The 18,774-nt window shown below is 38.1% G+C and overlaps 1 protein-coding gene across 5 annotated transcripts in view; it reads right to left on the bottom strand.

The window, feature by feature from the left end:
* Positions 1 to 18,774, bottom strand: part of MED23 (mediator complex subunit 23) — a 507,528-nt gene that overhangs the window by 25,338 nt on the left and 463,416 nt on the right. For 4 of the 5 annotated variants that reach the window (XM_067136121.2, XM_067136122.2, XM_067136119.2 and 1 more), the window contains exon 20: positions 15,336 to 15,620. In XM_067136121.2, the coding sequence (XP_066992222.1) occupies positions 15,336 to 15,620 (285 nt within the window). Of the gene's footprint in view, positions 1 to 15,335; positions 15,621 to 18,774 lie in introns of those variants that run through there. The other variant, XR_010858539.2, reaches the window with a different exon arrangement.

The raw sequence follows: 18,774 nt of genomic DNA on the forward strand, positions 1-18,774 counted from the left end.
CTGCCTGTTTCCACTTTCCTGGTTCATTGTCCACTAGTTGGCCCTACTGATATTTCGTATTATGTTGTTGTTGGTTAAGATCCGCGTAGGCCAGCTGATGTTTCTCTGGGTGTATAGTGTTTTCTGATAGTGTGTAGTTGCTCTTACTTCCCTCCTTTATTGTGTTTAGTACTTGTTTGGTGTAACCACCATAGTAAAGGTTACAATTTTGTTACTCAGACATTGTACATACTTGTATATTTTAATATATGTGTCAGTTTACATTGTGTTCATTCTTAGTACCATAACACTCGGTCCACAACCGTTATACATTACCAGGACCTACTGAATTCCACGAGTCTATAATCATACTAAAATTTTTTAACCTACAACACAGAGCACCCCATTTGTACTTCTGTTCTAGACTTTTTAGCATGTTTAGTGTACTTTTATTACTCGCCTACGTCACACGTAATATTTCATTTTCATCTGCAATATTTTGTGCCATAGCCCTTGCCTAATTCAATCACACTTCATATTGTAAATTATATATTCATAAGATTCTTACTGCTTAGAAACATGTTCTGGATTTTGCTAAGTATTATGTATGCTTAATATGGCTGATGATGACCCCAAGTAGGGTTGTAACTAGTCCCATGTAATGTAAATAACATTGTAAATAGAAGTTAGTATTGAATAGGTGGAAAACTCTCCTATGCATTATTTATATGTTAATGGGGTTCGGATTAACGGGACTCTAGTGTAGTTTATTGCCATTATACAACATACAGTTACATGCAGTTGAGACTGAATTTTAAAGTAATCTGATATGAGGTTCTTTTGGTAGTCATTTTCTTTCATTAGATGGTCAAATGTAGGATTATATTGAGCTGAGACGACTGCATAAAAACCATTCAATGCTGAACTTTCCGTCTTAGTTGTTTATTAGTTTGCTGGTTTCTGTAGTGGTACTGACACATGAAATAAAATGTGTGACAATTTGGCGGTAATGAATTTTGTAACTAGGGACATGACGGTACCACGTAAGTTTAAGGGGGCTGTCACACAGGCTCGATCGAACGACTGCGATCAACCGACTAAGAAAACAAACCTACAGAGGGCAGTGGCACCAGTCACACAGCATCGATCGTCAGCGATCAACTACGAGCGATGAAGATCGACTGGTTTGTGAAAACAAACATGTCCGTTTTTCAGTCGCAGTCGTTCGATAATGGCGGACGCAACATAGTCATCTGTTGATGAAATCGAAACATTAATTTGCTTAGTGTATGAAAACAAAGTGGTGTATAATCCTAGACTCCCTGGATATAATAATAGGGACACCGTGAATTTTGTATGGCATTCTATAGCGTCGAGAATTGGGACAAAAACTGGTAAGTAATTATTAGATTTATTACGATTATCTTATGAATAGTGTTATCTTAGATTATTTATTGATAAAATATATTATACGGAATAGATTGGTAAAAAAGTTACACTAGGAGAAGTAGTAATTATCAATCTTGCAACTTAATTGAAGAAATGTTTGGAAAACATAAGCAGTGCTTTCCTAACCTCCATCTCGTACCTACCTAATGAAATGAATACCATTGTTCGCTTTAATGACAAATAACTGTAGGCCTATGCCATAAGTAGGCCTACTACATGTATATTTTATTTGTCACAATATTCTGATTCATTGTTTCAGGAAAAAGTTGTGCCAAAACATGGCAAATTTTGAGGGCTGGATATCGAACTTGGAGAGATAACATCCTCCCTCTCCTCCCAGGTTCTGCTGTACAGAAAACATAAAATGGGTCTACTTCAATACCCTCAACTTTCTGGAACTCTTCATTGCTGGAAGAAGGTACAATTCTGTAATATTTCTTTTTAAAAGTAGGCCTACACTACAGACCAGTGTTTAGTTGTGAAAGAGTGAGGGGAAGATTCAGTCTGTAGGCCATAAGTTCCACCCATCTGTTCATTAATTTATCAGATACTAGCTGATGTACCCGTGCTTCGCTACGGGATTCTCGGAAAGACTGACTTTGTGGTTTTCCTAACTGAAATCAACATAGGTCATTACAAAAACATAAGTATGAATGTAGCGATTAAAAACAATGCTATCATATAAAATACTCGATCAAATGGAAAGCCGCACGTTTTATCACTTTTAACGAACAGTGCTGCGGTTAGATTGCGGTGCCAATCTAATAGTCCAAAGTTCCAGAGCTGGGATGACCAGGCCGCAGATTGCCATGAACACTCATCTGCCATTATTCCGCTAAATATGCACACTGTTCATTCCAATCAGTGCCTCAGGGTAGGGATTGAATAGCCCGAATGCTACGATGATCCAGTGTGTTATGTACCAGTAGTGTCAGAAAATTTATAAACCAGGGGAATGGCATGCTAAAGAAGAAAGTTATCTAACTCCCCAGCTACTTCCCTTCAATATTCAGGCAGGCTGTTACACTCTGTACGACTGGGCGAGTTGACCATGTGGTTAGCGGTGCGCAGCTGTGAGCTTGCATCCGAGAGATAGTGGATTCGAACCCCATTGTCGGCAGCGCTGAAGATGGTATTCCGTAGTTTCCCCACTTTCACACCAGTCAAATGCTGGACCTGTACCTTAATTAAGGCCTACGGCACTCCTAGCCCTTTCCTATCCCATCGTCGCCATAAAACCTATCTATGTCGGTGCGACGTAAATCAAATAAAAAATACTCTGTACGCAGCAGTAATCCTATCTACCGGAGATGAGGAGCAACAGAAGACACAAAGCACATCACGACAAACAATGGTCAATGTAATGTTATTGTTGATCAATGTTATGAGCTTTCTATATTGTAGGCCTACACATTTAGTTTTCTTTCGACTCTGTGATTTGTAAAATATTTTATACCATAAACTGTAGTTTCTTATTCTCCGACTTTACATATCGATTTTCATTAAATACTGTTTACCCATTTTCTCGTTACTCTGCGCTGATATGGACTTAGTAACAAAAATCCAAATTCATGAATATCTTTGTGATCATAGCCAGTATGGTAGCAATGTATAAGACATGAATAATAGGAAATGTAATACTATATAACCTTAGTTATGTAGCATTAATCGATTACGCCTCTAATAAGAAATATTTGAGAATTACATTTTAGGCCTTCCCCTAAACTACCATTTCACTCAGCGTGAATAAAATAATTTACAGCCTAGACTATAGCGACTTATTTCCTCAGTTTGCATACCAATTTTCATCAAGATAGGACTACTAATAACAACAATATTTGAGAATTAAATTTTTAGGGCTTCCCCTAAACTACCATTTTTCTCAGTGTGAATACAATTATTGACAGCCTAGATTGTAGCAATTTAAATTTACATACCCATTTTCATTAAAATACGACCACTAATAACATAAATAGTTGAGAATTCAATTTTAGGCCTTCCCCTAAACTACCATTTCACTCAGCGTGAGTAAAATGATTTATAGCCTAGATTGTAGAGGCTCATCCCCCGACTTCACATACCGATTTTCATTAAATTCTCTTCAACCGTTTTCTCGTGATGCGTGTACATACATACAGACAGACAGACAGAAATTACGGAAAAGTAAAAAGTGCATTTTCTTGTTACTATGGACATGACCGATACAGAAATACCATTATTTTCAAATTCTGAGCAATGTACAGACAAAACTCTTATTTTATATATATAGATAACTGAAAGTAATATAATATAATCTAAACTAACAATCATCTTACTAAAATAATTATTGAAAGTAACAATTTCTTAAGCAGAAGGCTTGTGACCAGACTAAAATGTAGCTCCAATTTAGAAGAATTGCATTAATATGTTGTTCATTTTTTTCAGTTCTATAATAAACATATCTATGGAAGTGGCACCTGGTGTATGAGAGCCTTTTCACCAAGCTGAAATAGAGGAAGAGGAAGCAGAAATAATTTGTGTTGGAGGGGTCTAACTCCTGCAGTTCAGAAATTACTGAAGGGACTTCAACTTCCAGTGCAGTGGCTTCTGCTTCTACAAACAGTTCTGCCAGCAGTTAAAAATAAAAGAAACAGAAATGTGAAAGTGACAGTGATGTGTTAAGTAAATATTTAGAAAAGATACTGAAAAGTGAAAAGAAAATGTAATCAATGTTATTTTTAGTGTCTTCGTGATGACAGGGAAAGAATGAGTGTACTAGGTCGAAGGGTTTTCAAAGTTAAAATTCAGGAACTGTTGAATACAGTGTTAGAAAGAATCTAATAAAATTTATGTTCTTGAGAAATGTTCTACTTAAATTAAATAATTTTTTGTTATACTTATCTATCAATATTTATTGGAATCCTCAGTGAGTTACCGTACGTGTATTAGCACCTGATGGAAAAGTAACCTTAACTCCAATTTTTATTAATTATTAGCATTATTACAACATATTAATTTGTATATTTTATGTGGTAGAACATGTATGGTTTACAAGGAAAGGAGTATTTTGAAACACATGTAGTAGGTCCTTTCTGTGTGTATGTATTAAGCAGTTGCACAGCACAGGTGGTCTGAAACCAGACCGGCGTATTGATAGTTCTGTCCAAGAGCTGACTTCCTTCTTATGGTATACTGTTGATCGCAACTGCAAACTCATTGCACTAGGTTTGTACAGCACAGGTGGTCTGAAACCAGACCAGTGTAAAGACATGAGTAGTTTTGTCCAGGAGCTGACTGCCTTCTTACAGAATACTGTTGATTGCAACTGCAAGCTCACTGCATTGGGTTTACTGCATCTATATTCAATGTTGCTTACTATACTGCCATCCTGGGAGAATACACATCCTAAATACCTATTTGAAATTATCTACCTGTTCCAGTTTTGTATTCTCAACCTGACATTCAGTTCTCTTTCAGGTGTCTTCCCTACTGCCATCACATTAGTCTTAAAACGACTAATTTTCATGTCATATTCATTGCATCCTTTTTGAAGCTGCAAGATATTAGATTGCACAGTTTCAACAGACCAAGTCGTTTGCATAGGACAAAATTCTTACTACAGTTATACCTGACAGAATCTCTCCCTGCCACCTTATACCTGTGTAACTTAGGTAGCCTTTATCTCCTCATTCCAAGTACTCTCCTGCCATTGGTACCTGTTTGCACCAGCAATCGCTACTTTTCATGTCTGTTACCACACTTACTGTATAATTTATTAATAACATATAGGCCTACAGAGGGCATCAAGGTAGACCGATTATTTCTTGTGCTGTAGATCCATATAAACAATGAAAAACAAAAATGAAAAATTCATTTGCAGCTATTTTGACAGGTGTTTCTACCAAAGTTTTGTAGATTTTAATCTACAAAATAAAAAACTGTGATATTAAGGGGATATGATGGCAGAACATATTTATAAAAAATATATTCATATGACAGTTACATGCTTGTAATAAAAGGTTGAGTAGATTAATTACCCTGTAAGTCAATCCAAGATCCAAGACCCATACACCTTACTATGTCAAACATTAATTTATATAATCAGTATTTACAAACAGTTTTGACAGGCAATGTAAGATATAGCAAAATTAAATCATTTAACACCTGAGCAACAGGCCTAAATAACATTTTGCTGTAGACGGCAATAGTCTTTAGTTGTTAGAAAGGCATACTCTTCACTTCTAAAAATAGAAGGCAAGGTGCTTGTTATTAGCACCTATTAATGATTGCAGTGTTTGGTTTTCATTTTTGGTGAAATTGAAGGCAAAGTTTTCATTTTCCTTCAACTGATTCATAAGGAAAGTATTTCAGGATGGATAGATAGGCTTGGTAGTGTTCATATCAATAAAGAAGTTACATATGAACAATACACGGAAAGGCAAAATCAATATTGAGGTACGAAAGAGAGTCCTACCAGACCTTTGCGGAAAATGTTGTTACTCTTTACCAAGGAGTTTACCAGTAACTTGGATGGAAGTACAGGATTTATATTAATTGGTTTATTATTGCCAAGTGAGCAATTAGATCAGCTTGCCAGTGAAAAGTTTGGGGAGACAGTACTTTATGCTTAGTGATGAGGGTAATAAACAAGACCTTGTGTGGTACTTTAAATGTAATTGTGAGTATCAGTCTATTACACTGCCAACTTACTTATTAGAACAATATTCCAGAAGCTTTTCCTATAGTTATTAAGCTAGTGTACAGAGCACTAGCCTCACCTGAACTCCTCAAGAAATGTACACATATGTGAATACACAGAACCAGAGAATTTACTTTGAAAGAGATGTCCAGAGACAACCTTTCTTCACAGCCATTTGGTAAAATTAGCTGCTTTTGAAGCTGCTGTAGTCTTCAATGATATAAATTAAGACAGGATTGTCATTCTTGCAAAGTTTGGATATGGACCTGAATTCTTTGCACAAAACACAGTAGGCCTACAGAAATTCAGCAACAAGAGATTTGCAGAGGATCATGAGGGAGAGAAACAGTGTAAGGAACTCCATTGCTTTTCTCATTTTCACAATATTCAGAGCATATATGCATTTTTCTTTCAAAATTATTTACAGGATTGTAACGAAACTTGACACACTATTTCTACATTAGGTAATGTAAATTTTGACTGGAAGCATTTCTTGATATGTCTATTATTTTGGTAGGTGGGATCTCACCAAGAGGTATGAAAAAAAAAAAAAAAGAGCTGTTAACCTCCATCTAATAAATACCTCAAAATATCATTTTAAAAGACAGTAATTATGACCCAAGATCCAGCATCATTAAAACAAATAAGCATAAATGGTATTAGTTGTATATTTGAAGTACAATGAGCTACTGTTGTGAGGCTTTTGTTGAAATTTTCACCCTGTCAAGAATTCTGGCTGTAGTGCTCTATGAATGGCATCACATATAATAGGAACAAATCCACTGATGTATTGTGAGCAATCCTAAATCTGTATGAGTCACCAATGTCCAGAAACCTGTAGGCCTAAATAAATATATTTCCACTGTTGATTGTAGCACCTTCAAATTATGAATTCAAATTGATGTACATAACAGCTTTCAGTCCTTTTTATCAATACTTTATTAGAATCCTGTAGAATGCAAAGAAATGTACCTGCCACTAATCTTTTATTTGATATATTTTGCCACGGACATACAGTAGTTGTTTCGGAGATGAACATCACTTCTGACTTTAAACCTAAAAAAATCGTTGTGAATATTGAATTTAACGACAGTATCAGCCTTTCCTCAGAACTTGTACTTTTCCTGTAATTTGTTTGCCTGATGTTTATTAGTGACTTAATTTTCCCCTCTAATTCCTTATACCGTAATTATTGATGGGCATTCGGTACTAGTTCCTGAATTTTTCTTCGTCATTCCACAACGAAGGCACACTTTGGTGGAATTCTCCATGGCTCTTTACCTTGTCCACTGCGATCGTCTGGTTCTTTCCTTTCTCCTAATATATTCATAGGTTAGAATCATATTTCCACCCGAATTATCGCTTTCACAACACATTCTTTTTCTCTCGTGAATATGAATACGTCTGTAGCTTGTACGGTACTGGGCGGGTGTATCAGCTGTTTCCGTGCAGTCGATCCCTCTCGATCGATGAGCAGTGTGACAAGGTAAATAAATTTAGTCGTTAGTACTCGATGCCAGTTGGTCGCTCTTGATCGTTCGATGCCCTGTGTGACAGCGGGCTAACGCATTTATCCGTGTTATTTACCTGTGCTTAATGGTGTGTTGTATTTGTAAGCAACCTTTAAAAACAATTATAAAGCAACCAAGACTGTTAAATCTTTTCCATCTGGAAATCTAATAAGGCTACAGTTCTCACCTAGCTTAAGAAATATGAAATGAAAAAGTTCTGAAGTTGGATCTGAGAATAACGAGTTTGCTGATGTTATTCTAACTTATAGTGGACCCTGAAAAATAATGTTTAATCATGTTATAGTAGAGTAGTTATGGACAGTAATGCTAAGCTGCTTACATTTAAACACCACATTTTGTAATGTGAATTTCCTTGTGTACTTATGAGTACCTGAACATCTAGCACACATTCTGAACAAAAAAAAAGATTCTAATTTGGCAGAAATAACTTGTAAGAGCAAGATCCATTAACCCAAAAAACAAACACTGCATATAAGGGGGATGCAGAAATGGAGGGAGTTAACACAGGTACTCTGCGACAGGAGAATGCCATTAAATGTCAAAGCAACAATATACCCTGCCTTGATGTACAGTGCATCAAGCAACAAACAGATAGACAATGCCTTTATTGGTGGCGAAGTTAGGGCTCTAGGCCCTCTCTTACACTAAACCACTAGAAGAGTATACCTTTACATAATTTATAATTTCAAATACAAATAAAACAAATAAAATAGCAATAGCAATAATAATAATAATAATAATAATAATAATAATAATAATAGAATCCTTAATTTTAAAATACCCAAAATAAAGTACACTTAAGTGATGTAACTACAGTAATCCATTCATTCATCTCGTTCATTCTTTCATTCACTCAACAATTATCCAGCAAGTCAGTGGGATCTACTCAGCAAATGCTCACGGCAAGCCACTTCAAACTTGCGATGAGAAGGATTGTCTCTAATGTTCATGACCTAGACACAGAGATTATGAAGGAGCGGTTGTACACAGCAGTGCGGTTTACAGGTGTGACAAGAGAGGAGCCAGATCTTGTATTGTGTTCATGACAGGATGAGAGGTAAGAAAAAGATGAAGACAGAGAGTCGGGAGTATTAGTGGAAAGTACTTTGTGCAAAAGTGATAACGTGTGAAGCTCATGGTGCTGGTGCACTCAAAACCACGACAGCTCCTTATAATAGGGTGATATATGAGCATCATATCGCAGATTAAAGATATATATTATGCAACTGTTCAGGCTCTACTGTCGCAGGTTATTTCAATCAACACAGTGTCACAGTAGTCAAATATAGGTAGTATCAGAGAGCGAATTATTTGTACTTTAAGTCGAACAGAGAATACATTAAAGAACCGTTTCAGGGGATATAAACATTTATGTACTTTATTACATGTGTTTATCACCTGTTGAGTCCGATTTAGGGTCTCAGTCATAATAATGCCTAAGTTAGTCACTGAAGTAGAGTAGGGTATGATTTTATTGTTTAAAATTATTGGGGTTCCTTGAGGGAATATAGGTTTTTACTGGTACTGATAATTATAACTTGAGTCTTATTTGGGTTTATTAATAAAATGTTTTTGTTTGCATAGTCACTAAGATGTTGAAGGTCGGAATTTATTTTAGTAATTGCAGTATCAATATCACTCAGTTTTGAATGACAGTAAATCTGTACATCATCTGCGAACACTTGCAATTTGCAAATTTAAGAGCTTTTGATATATAATTAATTTTGATGATACCAGTGGTCCGAGAACCGACCCCTGAGAGACAACAAGGGTCCTATTTTGCCATCCTGAATTCAAATTTCCAACTGTCACACGTTGCCGGCGATTTTCAAGGTAAGATGAAAAGAAACAAAGTGACACACTATTAAAATTTAGCTCTCAAAGTTTCTGCAATAGTAACTGAGGGTTGACAGTGTCGAGATCTAATAATGTCAGTACAGTCACGTCCCATTGGTCCATTGCACATCTGATATCATGTCACTCGTAGTAAAGCTGTCACAGTGCTATGTCCCTTCCTGAAGCCGGACTGATACACATTAAGGAGGGAATGCTTGGTAAGGTATTCAGTAATTTGTGTATGAACTAGACTTTCAAGCACCTTGGATAAGGGTGGTAGGATGGATACTGGACAATAATCTGAAGGAGAATCTAACTTGGAGCTCTTTGAGATGGGTCTAATTAATGCATCTTTCCAAACATCAGGGAACACTACATTTATCAGGCAGTAGTTAAATATATGAGTTAGTATTGGCAGAACAGCTCCTAAGATATCCTTAATAAGCAATACAGGAATGTCATCATTACCTGTGGCACTAGATGTAATAGAGTATATCACACCTTTAACTTCATTTGAGCTGACATTTCTAAAAGATAATTGCTCATACACAGACTGCTGCTGTAACAAGGATAGTGAATTTTTAGGGAAGGAAGTAGAGGCTATTCTTGGCCGTGAGAAATGATCATTTAAAGCCTCTAGCAATATGCTTGGTACATGCTGCTCTACGGCTTTACCTATACCTAATGTGTGTAATTTACTACATTTTTGTCTTGGGCTGTTATTATTCATCAGCTCCTGAAAGTATTTATATTTAGAATTCCTAATTAACTGCTTGGTTCTGTTTCTCAGAATCTTGTACTGCTAAAAATCTGTGTCATGCGTCTGTATTATCTGTACAGTTTGTCACGACTGGCCATAGCAGATCTTATCTCAGCCGTTAGCCACACGGAAGAATGGCGGGTGATTCTTACCTGTTTCTTTGGTGAGTGCTTGTGAAATACTTCCAGTACCAGTGAATTGAATTTGTTTACTTTAGAGTTAATCTTCTGAAAATTACATATACTATCCCAAGGCAAGTTATATACATCGTGGCACAGTTTATTCCGGTCCATATGTCGTAAATCTCGTATTGTAATCTAGCGTGGTTTGTACTTAGGTATTCGTGTAGAATAACACACGTACAATAGGTCATGTGAAGAGATTCAAGGAGCAGGGATCTGCCCGTGCTTAATTACTTTTTGAGATTGATTTGTCACAAGAAGATCAATTAAGGTGTGACTTGTGCGGTCAGAGTAATGAACGTGATTAGTAGCGTTGAGGGCAGTGGCGGTGCGTTCTATATGTTCAGTGGTTCAGTGAACCCCCCTAGAAATAGATAAGTCTATGTAAAATGGTTTATTACAGCCTATTCCTTTAATAAGCTCTGTATATCCACACGCGTAGCGGTATTTTTGACATCAACATACTGTTGGTCTTCAGAACCAGCAAAGAGGTTCAATTTCAGAACTGCGCGAGCGGGGCCGTGAGACGTAAGGAGAGTGCACAAGGCAAGGGGCTGTGAGGAGCAGGGAAAACATAGCCCAGAAATCGCTGGCGACTGGACCAGCGATAGACACGAGTTACATCGAGCGGTTCCGAAATTAGCCGAAGCACAGACAGAGCGCGCGGTTAAAGTTTGCCGTATGTGGTAGGTTTTGGAGGGGTTTTAATTTGACGATTTTGCCATTCTGATGTAATTAACCGCAATGAGCCAGAATATTTTGATAACTACGTTTTGTATAGCATCAATAGGTGTACGTAGCCTAAGTTTATTAATTAATGAAACATTTCGTTAGTAAGTGGTGATGGTGATTATTGTTTTAAGAGGAAGTACAACTAGGCAACCATCCTCTATATAACAGTAAACATAGAGAAAATATAGAAGGGATCCTACACTTCGAAAATGAAGGTGTCAGCCAAAGAAAGACAAAGGCCACAAAGGGCATGTAAATGAAACACTCCCTGGGTCTGGAGTGCTCTAATAGCGTCGGGGTCGGAAAAGAACAAGACTTGATCAAGGGAGGTCGGATAGGATAGATTAAAGTGAGGAGCCTGGTGCAAGGAAGTGGTAACAATGCCAGGACTCAGCTAAGAGCCCCTGGAGCTTTTATGAAAAGCAAGCAGCAAAATACGTCAATACATAAACAACAGTAGTCTGCCTAACACGTTCTTGAAGTTATTTGTACGCAAGCAACGTATCCAAAATCAGAGGTAATTGGATCAGCTTTAAGTAATTGCACCTCATATTCTCTGTCTTTCATCTTCATTGTTTTGGTAACTTCTTCGAGCTGTAGCCGTGTCCCTTCAAAGGAAAGTCGCGTTTCTAATCAAGCAATGCCACTATTTTTCATCTATGTAAACATCAAGTAACAATAAATCTCAACACGTTATTTTCGACAGCAGTGAACCCCCAGACGCTTTATCCACGCGCCGCCACTGGTTGAGGGGTAAAATTGTCATGTTTGTAGTGAGAAATAAATTCAGTACATTGTTCACATCACTAGTCTGCTTCAAAAGGTCAGTGTCGAAGTCACCCATGATTATAATGTCATTGTATGTCGAGATAAGATTTGCTAATGCCTCTTCAAAATCATCAGCCAGTCTTATTTTAGGGGCTTGTATACAATCCTGTTTTATAATCTTTTTATGGCAGTCTAATTCTACAAACATAAATTCCAGTCGCAGTGTAAGTCTTGGGTCAGAAGTAGAAATTATCTTACATTTTAGGTCATTTCTGTAATAAAGTAGAAGCCCACCACCTATTTTGTCAATACGGTCATGTCGTAATATTGAGTATCCATCAAGGTTAGCTGCCGATGACAGCATGTTTGTACGCATCCAGCTTTCACTTATTCCAATAATATGTACATTGCTCACTTCAAAAATAGCCTGTACCTCTTCCATATGAGCTACTAATGACTGGCCATTTAGGTGATAACCAAGTAACGACTGCGGGTGGCTACTGAGCTGCTCTTGCAACACAAGTCCCGTTGAAGGTGGTAGGGACGAAAGAGAAGGGGAGGGTGAGAGATGTGGAGAGGAATGCAGGTCAATGGTATTACCCTTGTACTGGTCAACAAACATATGAAACTAAGCAGTATGAAAAAAAATTAAGTAAGATGTAAAATGAGCTTACACGAGCAACCTGGTGAGTAGATCCACTGACTTTAACAAGCACACACTTACACATACACAAATATAAACTAATTACTACACACATAATTTCTTTCTCTAAGTTCATGAGTTCATTCTACTCCCTGCAATGATTTTTAACTGTGCCATCGTGCATATTTGAGATTTAGTTCCATCTTCTCTTGAAACACAAATACGTCTATCTTGAGTCCAGCATTTCTGCAGTCCCCATAAATCCCTTGCCTGATTAAGGATATGTTTTCTCACACTTGTTAGGGACTCCGTTAACATGAGCCCACTACCCTTCAAAGCTCGCTTCGCACGCCACACTTGATCACGATCATGGTACCGAAGGAACTTAATAATGATCGGTCGATTTCTCTGTGAGACCAGTTCAGCAGGCGTTCGACTTCGGCGGCCTAGCTTGTGGTAGCGATCCACATCAAGAACTGAAAGTTGTACTGAGTTTATTTTTCAGTGTGTCTAGCATTTTGATGTAGACATCCTCGGACGGCTGTTCCGGGACACCATGCAATAAAAGGCAGTTCCGGCGACTGTACTGTTCGGCCTCGTCCAACACATCGTATTGTTTCTGGAGCCAATGTTCCAGAGCCTTCAACTCCCCTTTAAGCTTGGAGATGTCTTTGCTGGTCTGTTTCCTGAATGTCTGGAACTCGCCACCAAGTCTTGGAGCACGTTCGGTGGGTTGGCGGCACTGACTGCTGCGTCTAGGCAAGCTTGAAAGTCTTTCATGCAATCTTCGAAAGCTGATATCTTCTTAGCTACTTCCTTAACAGACATGGTGATTACTTTTTAAAGAAGAAGGCACTTAAATATATAACTATGTTAATATGGATTAGCACTTTCAGCTAATTAACTTGCACTTCAAACAGGGTGTAGCAACAGCAACTTTACTCTACCGTCTCACTTGACGCTATCTTCTTCCAGATGTGCTTCATGTCATTGAAATGAGGATGCTACAGTTGTCTGCTGGAGCGACCCTTTTATACAGAATTCTAAACAATTACATCTGAGAAACATAACTAAATATGGGTACGATGAGAAGACCCAGTAACCACATGACTGTGAAAGTGTTAAATCTCAACTTGGCACCAAAAAGCAATGGTGGACCCCAACTAACATACATGTCCATGTTATTAAAGGCCTGGAAACAACAAATGCATCAATTCACTCAGTGAAATCCAGGAACAGAACACTCTGGCAAGGCACTACTAGGAAAGCCGACCCCAATTAGAAATTGGGAAAGGCCTAACAGAAGAGAAAAAAGAAGAAAGAGTATAGATCTATTTAAATAAAATCATAATTTTGTCCATACACTTCTCGTTTCCATCTCATTCTTTTCATTATGATCTTGTACATGTAGGTGCTACAAGTACGAAGACGGATCAAATATAAACGGGAATTTAATTGTCCCGCTGCTGTTAGTAATAATTCTGAGGTGGGGCTTTACCGGGATGTTGGTGGGGGTGTCTGGAAAGGGGATTTGCGTGCTCGAATGACGGTAGAGAGCTGGGCTGCATCAGTATGCCATGAGTGAACAAGAGGTGCACACGTCTGTTGCACAGTGCATCATTATAAAATTTCTTGCAAAAGAGGGCACCAGACCTTCCAAAATTTTGAGACTGCTCCGCTCACAGTTTGGGGAAGAAACACTTTTGCAGACTCGAGTGTATGAGTAGGCTAAAAAATTTGTGGCAGGAAGAGAAGCTGTGGAAAATGAACCTCGTGAAAGGAGACCGCTAACAAGCATCACTGCAAACAACATTGTTGCCATTCGTGACATTATTGGTGAAGATAGGCAAATAAAAATTTTGCAAAATGTTTTAGCCGCTCGAATAAGTTACGGAAATGTTCAAACCATCATCCGAGATGAACTCTATTTCAGAAAATTGTCTGCCAGGTGGGTTCCTCGTCTCCTCAACCAGGAACAAAAACTTTACGCCAGGAAGTTTGTCAAGAGACTCCTGCATCACTACAAGGAGGAAGGAGGGGATTTCTTGCATCGTATTGCGTTTTGCAATGAAACTTGGGTGCATCATTACACCCCAGAGTCAAAGCAAGCAAGCAAGCAAACAAGCATGGAGTGGCAGAGAAGAGACAAAGCAGGTCCGGTCAAGGCCATAACACGCCCATCTGCTGGAAAGGGGCTTGCAACCATTTTCTGGGACTCTGAGGGCATTTTGCTGGTTGATTTTCTTCATGAACAAAGGACAATTAATGCAAACTATTACTGTCACCTTTCGGATGAAGCAAAAGCTGCATATCGCAATGAGCGATGCCGGCAACCGATCCTAAACGTCATTCTTCCCTATGACAATGCAAGGCTGCATATTGCCGTTATAACGCGGGAAAATTTGGATGAAATTCACTGGACACCTCTGGAACACCCTCCGTACAGTCCAGATTTATCATCCTGTGACTACCATTTGTTTGGACCACTCAAACAAGACCTAGGGGAACAGCGGTTCGATGATGATGATGCAAGTGTAGAAGAGTTTGTGTGCAACTGGCTCTTCTTTCTATCAGGACGACATCAAAAACTTAACAATCCGATGGAGAAAATGTATATCGAAGGCAGGACACTACGTAGAAAAGTGATCTCTATATGTGTATTTTTTTAATGCAATAAATTAAAAAAATAATTCCCGTTTATATTTGATCCGCCCTCATATTTCTATTATGATACGTAATTTTACAGGAAAATGGCAGACAGATTTCATCAACTCACTGAGGTACTGTGGAGATCTGTCCGACACCAGCATGGTGCCACATGGAGTGAGCGAGTGCCAGGGTGTAGGAGAACTTGTTCTCCAGTAGGGCATCGTGAGTGGCAGAGAAGTTGAACAGCTGAAACGGCGTGTTCCGATAGTTCCACTGGGTCAGCTGTGGGCAGCTCAGCAACTCAACCAGCCGCTCATGGAGCACCGACCAGTATGAGTCTGGGAGGGCAGCCATGATGAGGCCTACCGAGTTGATCCACAGATGGATCTGGTTGAAGGGGATCACAGTATACCTGCAACACGCATGCCAAAATAGTATAGCAAGGCAACATCCTAGGGATATGAGCAGCAGAATTTAGGTAAATAAAATATACAGGCTATGATTCTCATTGTTGAATCCGTATTGACAGTTGAACTTCTTACAAAATTGCACAAAAATATTTTAATCCTCCTAGTCAATACTATATATTTTTTACATCTAATTAAGACGAAAGTTCACACATAAATAGACATGTTTCGACCACACATTGGGTCATCCTCAGTAAGATGTGTATGATGCATTAAAAACATAGGAAAGGCAACCTAAATGGGGCAGTGGAAAAACTGACAACAGCTCTACAACAAGCAACAAAGCCACGCAGACTGAGAAGAGCCCAACCTTGCTATGACAACTAATACTACGCAAAAAGGAAAGAAACACTCAGAGCCCTGTATAGAGCGAGAACTATAGGATCGAATTCATATTTACAGATCTACGCAACCTATAGAAAGGGATATAGACAGCTACTACGAGAAAAGCGGTCAGCGTATATGGAAGCAGAGGCAAGGAAATAGGTAGAAAAAGCACAGTTAGACCCCTTTATCGTACTACGGAAGAAATCAACATCAAAGGGCAAGGAAATACCTATGATTACATGGGAAACTCACTTTGGGGAAATATTGAACAGCCAAAACTTTGATTATGTACAAAATTCATTGAGTCACCCTTCAGGGATAGACACTACAACTACATCATGACCCATAAAGGAAACAGAAGTCCTTGAAGCAGTGAAACAAGCAAGAAACGGGAAGGCAGCTGGCCCCGATCAGATTTACTATGAACATCTCAAACAGTCCATTGAAATGCTACTACCACTTTGGACCAGCATATTCAACTACTGCTTTAGAACAGGATTAATTCCAGACAGATGGAGACAATCCACAATTAAAGTTCTGTATAAAGGTAAAGGAGAAACAAACAACCCCAAGTCATTCAGAAATGTGGCACTGGAAAATATTCTCTTCAAGATCTACATGAAGATAATAGCAAACAGAGTGGAAGAAGAGGCAAATATACCAGACTGTCAGTTTGGATTCACTCAAGGGAGAAGCACTATACAGGCAATTAGTTGCTTGCTTGGAGAGATAGCAGAGGCCCTGAGAAAGGGCAAATACTATGCAGTCTTCATTGACTATAACCTATTAGAAAGACAAATCATAATGGAAAAATTTAAAAACATGACTGGAGTGAATAATCAGATAATAACATCACTGGAAAACATTTTGAGGTTCGACACAATTGTTATAGAGGATGGCGTTACTACTTCAGAACCCATCATACAGACGAACGGCGTGCTACAGGGTGATCCCCTAAGTCCTCTATTATTCAACATTACTACAGCAGACATTACTGATATCACAAAGACAACAGAGCTTGAGAAATGGGTGAAAATGAATCACCTTGAAATTAACCTGAATAAGACAGTTCAGATGACTCTTAGGAAGGGAGGAAAAACCTCAATGAAAGACACACTCTACTTGAATGGACAACCAATGAAAACGATCAATAAATTTAGGTATCTAGGAATAATCCATCAAATCACAGCAAAATCATTCCGACATCAAGTACAACAGAGAACAGTAGCTGCGATAAGAGCAATTTATAATATCAAGAATATAACAGGCCTGTCCCTGGTTACAGCAATGACCCTTTTCAAGACAACCATATCTCCAATAGGTACTTATGGCTTACAGGTAGTTTAGGAACACTTGTTGATTAAGGACCTGGCAAAAATTGAGAGTGTAAAGAGTTGAATTTTTAAGCATGCACTGAGAGTGGGGAAATTTGCACCAAAAAGACTGGTTTATGAGCTAGCTAAAGAATCCTTCTACGTAGAAGATCTGAGGTTACAACTGTCACTGCCATCCATAAGAAGCTATATTGAGCATATAGAAGGAAGAATAGCCAAGAGGAAAGAAATCGATCTACATCACATATGCCATTCTCAACAGGAACTGGACCAGAGAAAACCAAGAGCAAAGACATATTATAATATGTCTTGCCATTTGTGGCTTTCACCATAAGATTTGTGTGAACAAAACCTATCACGATCCTAATGAAAATTGTGTGTGTATTCTGTGCAGTAAAAAGTGTGATAGATATCATATAAAACCGTGTGCCAAGCGAGACCAAGATCGTTGAATGACTATTGTAAAATCTAGTTTATAATCTAATGCCCATTCGAGTGATCCTTTCTTCTTAATTAAAAAACAAACACAGGAAACACACAAAATGAAATGTTAGTTAAAAAGTTTTTTAAAAAGCATGAAAGTTAAAAAACTGTGAAAAGATGATTGTTAAACCAGTCTTGAGTTGGAAGTCTTACTGTTTCAATGCTTTTTGTTGTCCTTTGGTGTAGTTCAACTGGTATCGGTATACTGTTGGCTTAGTTTTTGTATTCTGACATGGGCTGACATAAATCATTATTGAAGCATTATATCAGCCCATGTCGGAACACAAAAACTGTCTTACCGAGGATGACCCAATGACGAGTTGAAACATACCTATTTATGTGTGAACTTTCGTCTTAACTGGACATAAAAAAACATATATAGTATTGACTGGGAGGATTAAATTTTTTATTTTTTATTTTACAATTTTGTAAGAAAATACAATATAACAAAGTACGAGAAAGTATTCTTTAATTATTCCTAAAAATTACAATCGTTTTCTTAATCATCGTTATCCAGTTGATTAGATTACCAGTTTGCCTTCTTCTACCACAGTTTCCCTTTGATCACTTAAGCACCACTATGAGCGCTAATGTGAGTCAATGCAGTGTTTCACTTAAGCAGCACTACGAGTGCTAATGTGAGTCAATGCAGAGCTTCACTTAAGCAGCACTACGAGCGCTAATGTGACTCAATGCAGAGCTTCACTTAAGCATCACTACGAGCGCTAATTTGAGTCAATGCAGTGTTTCACTTAAGCACCACTATGATCACTAATGTGAGTCAATGCATTGTTTCACTTAAGCACCACTACGGGCACTAATGTGAGTCAATGCAGAGTTTCACTTAAGCACCACTACGAGTGCTAATGTGAGTCAATGCAGAGTTTCACTTAAGCACCATTTAAGCCCTTATAACTACATTCGGTGTGGGCATTTTTGAAGAAATCAAAAAAAA

This window comes from Anabrus simplex, chromosome 1 (genome assembly GCF_040414725.1).
Source record: "Anabrus simplex isolate iqAnaSimp1 chromosome 1, ASM4041472v1, whole genome shotgun sequence".
Lineage (NCBI taxonomy): Eukaryota > Metazoa > Arthropoda > Insecta > Orthoptera > Tettigoniidae > Anabrus > Anabrus simplex.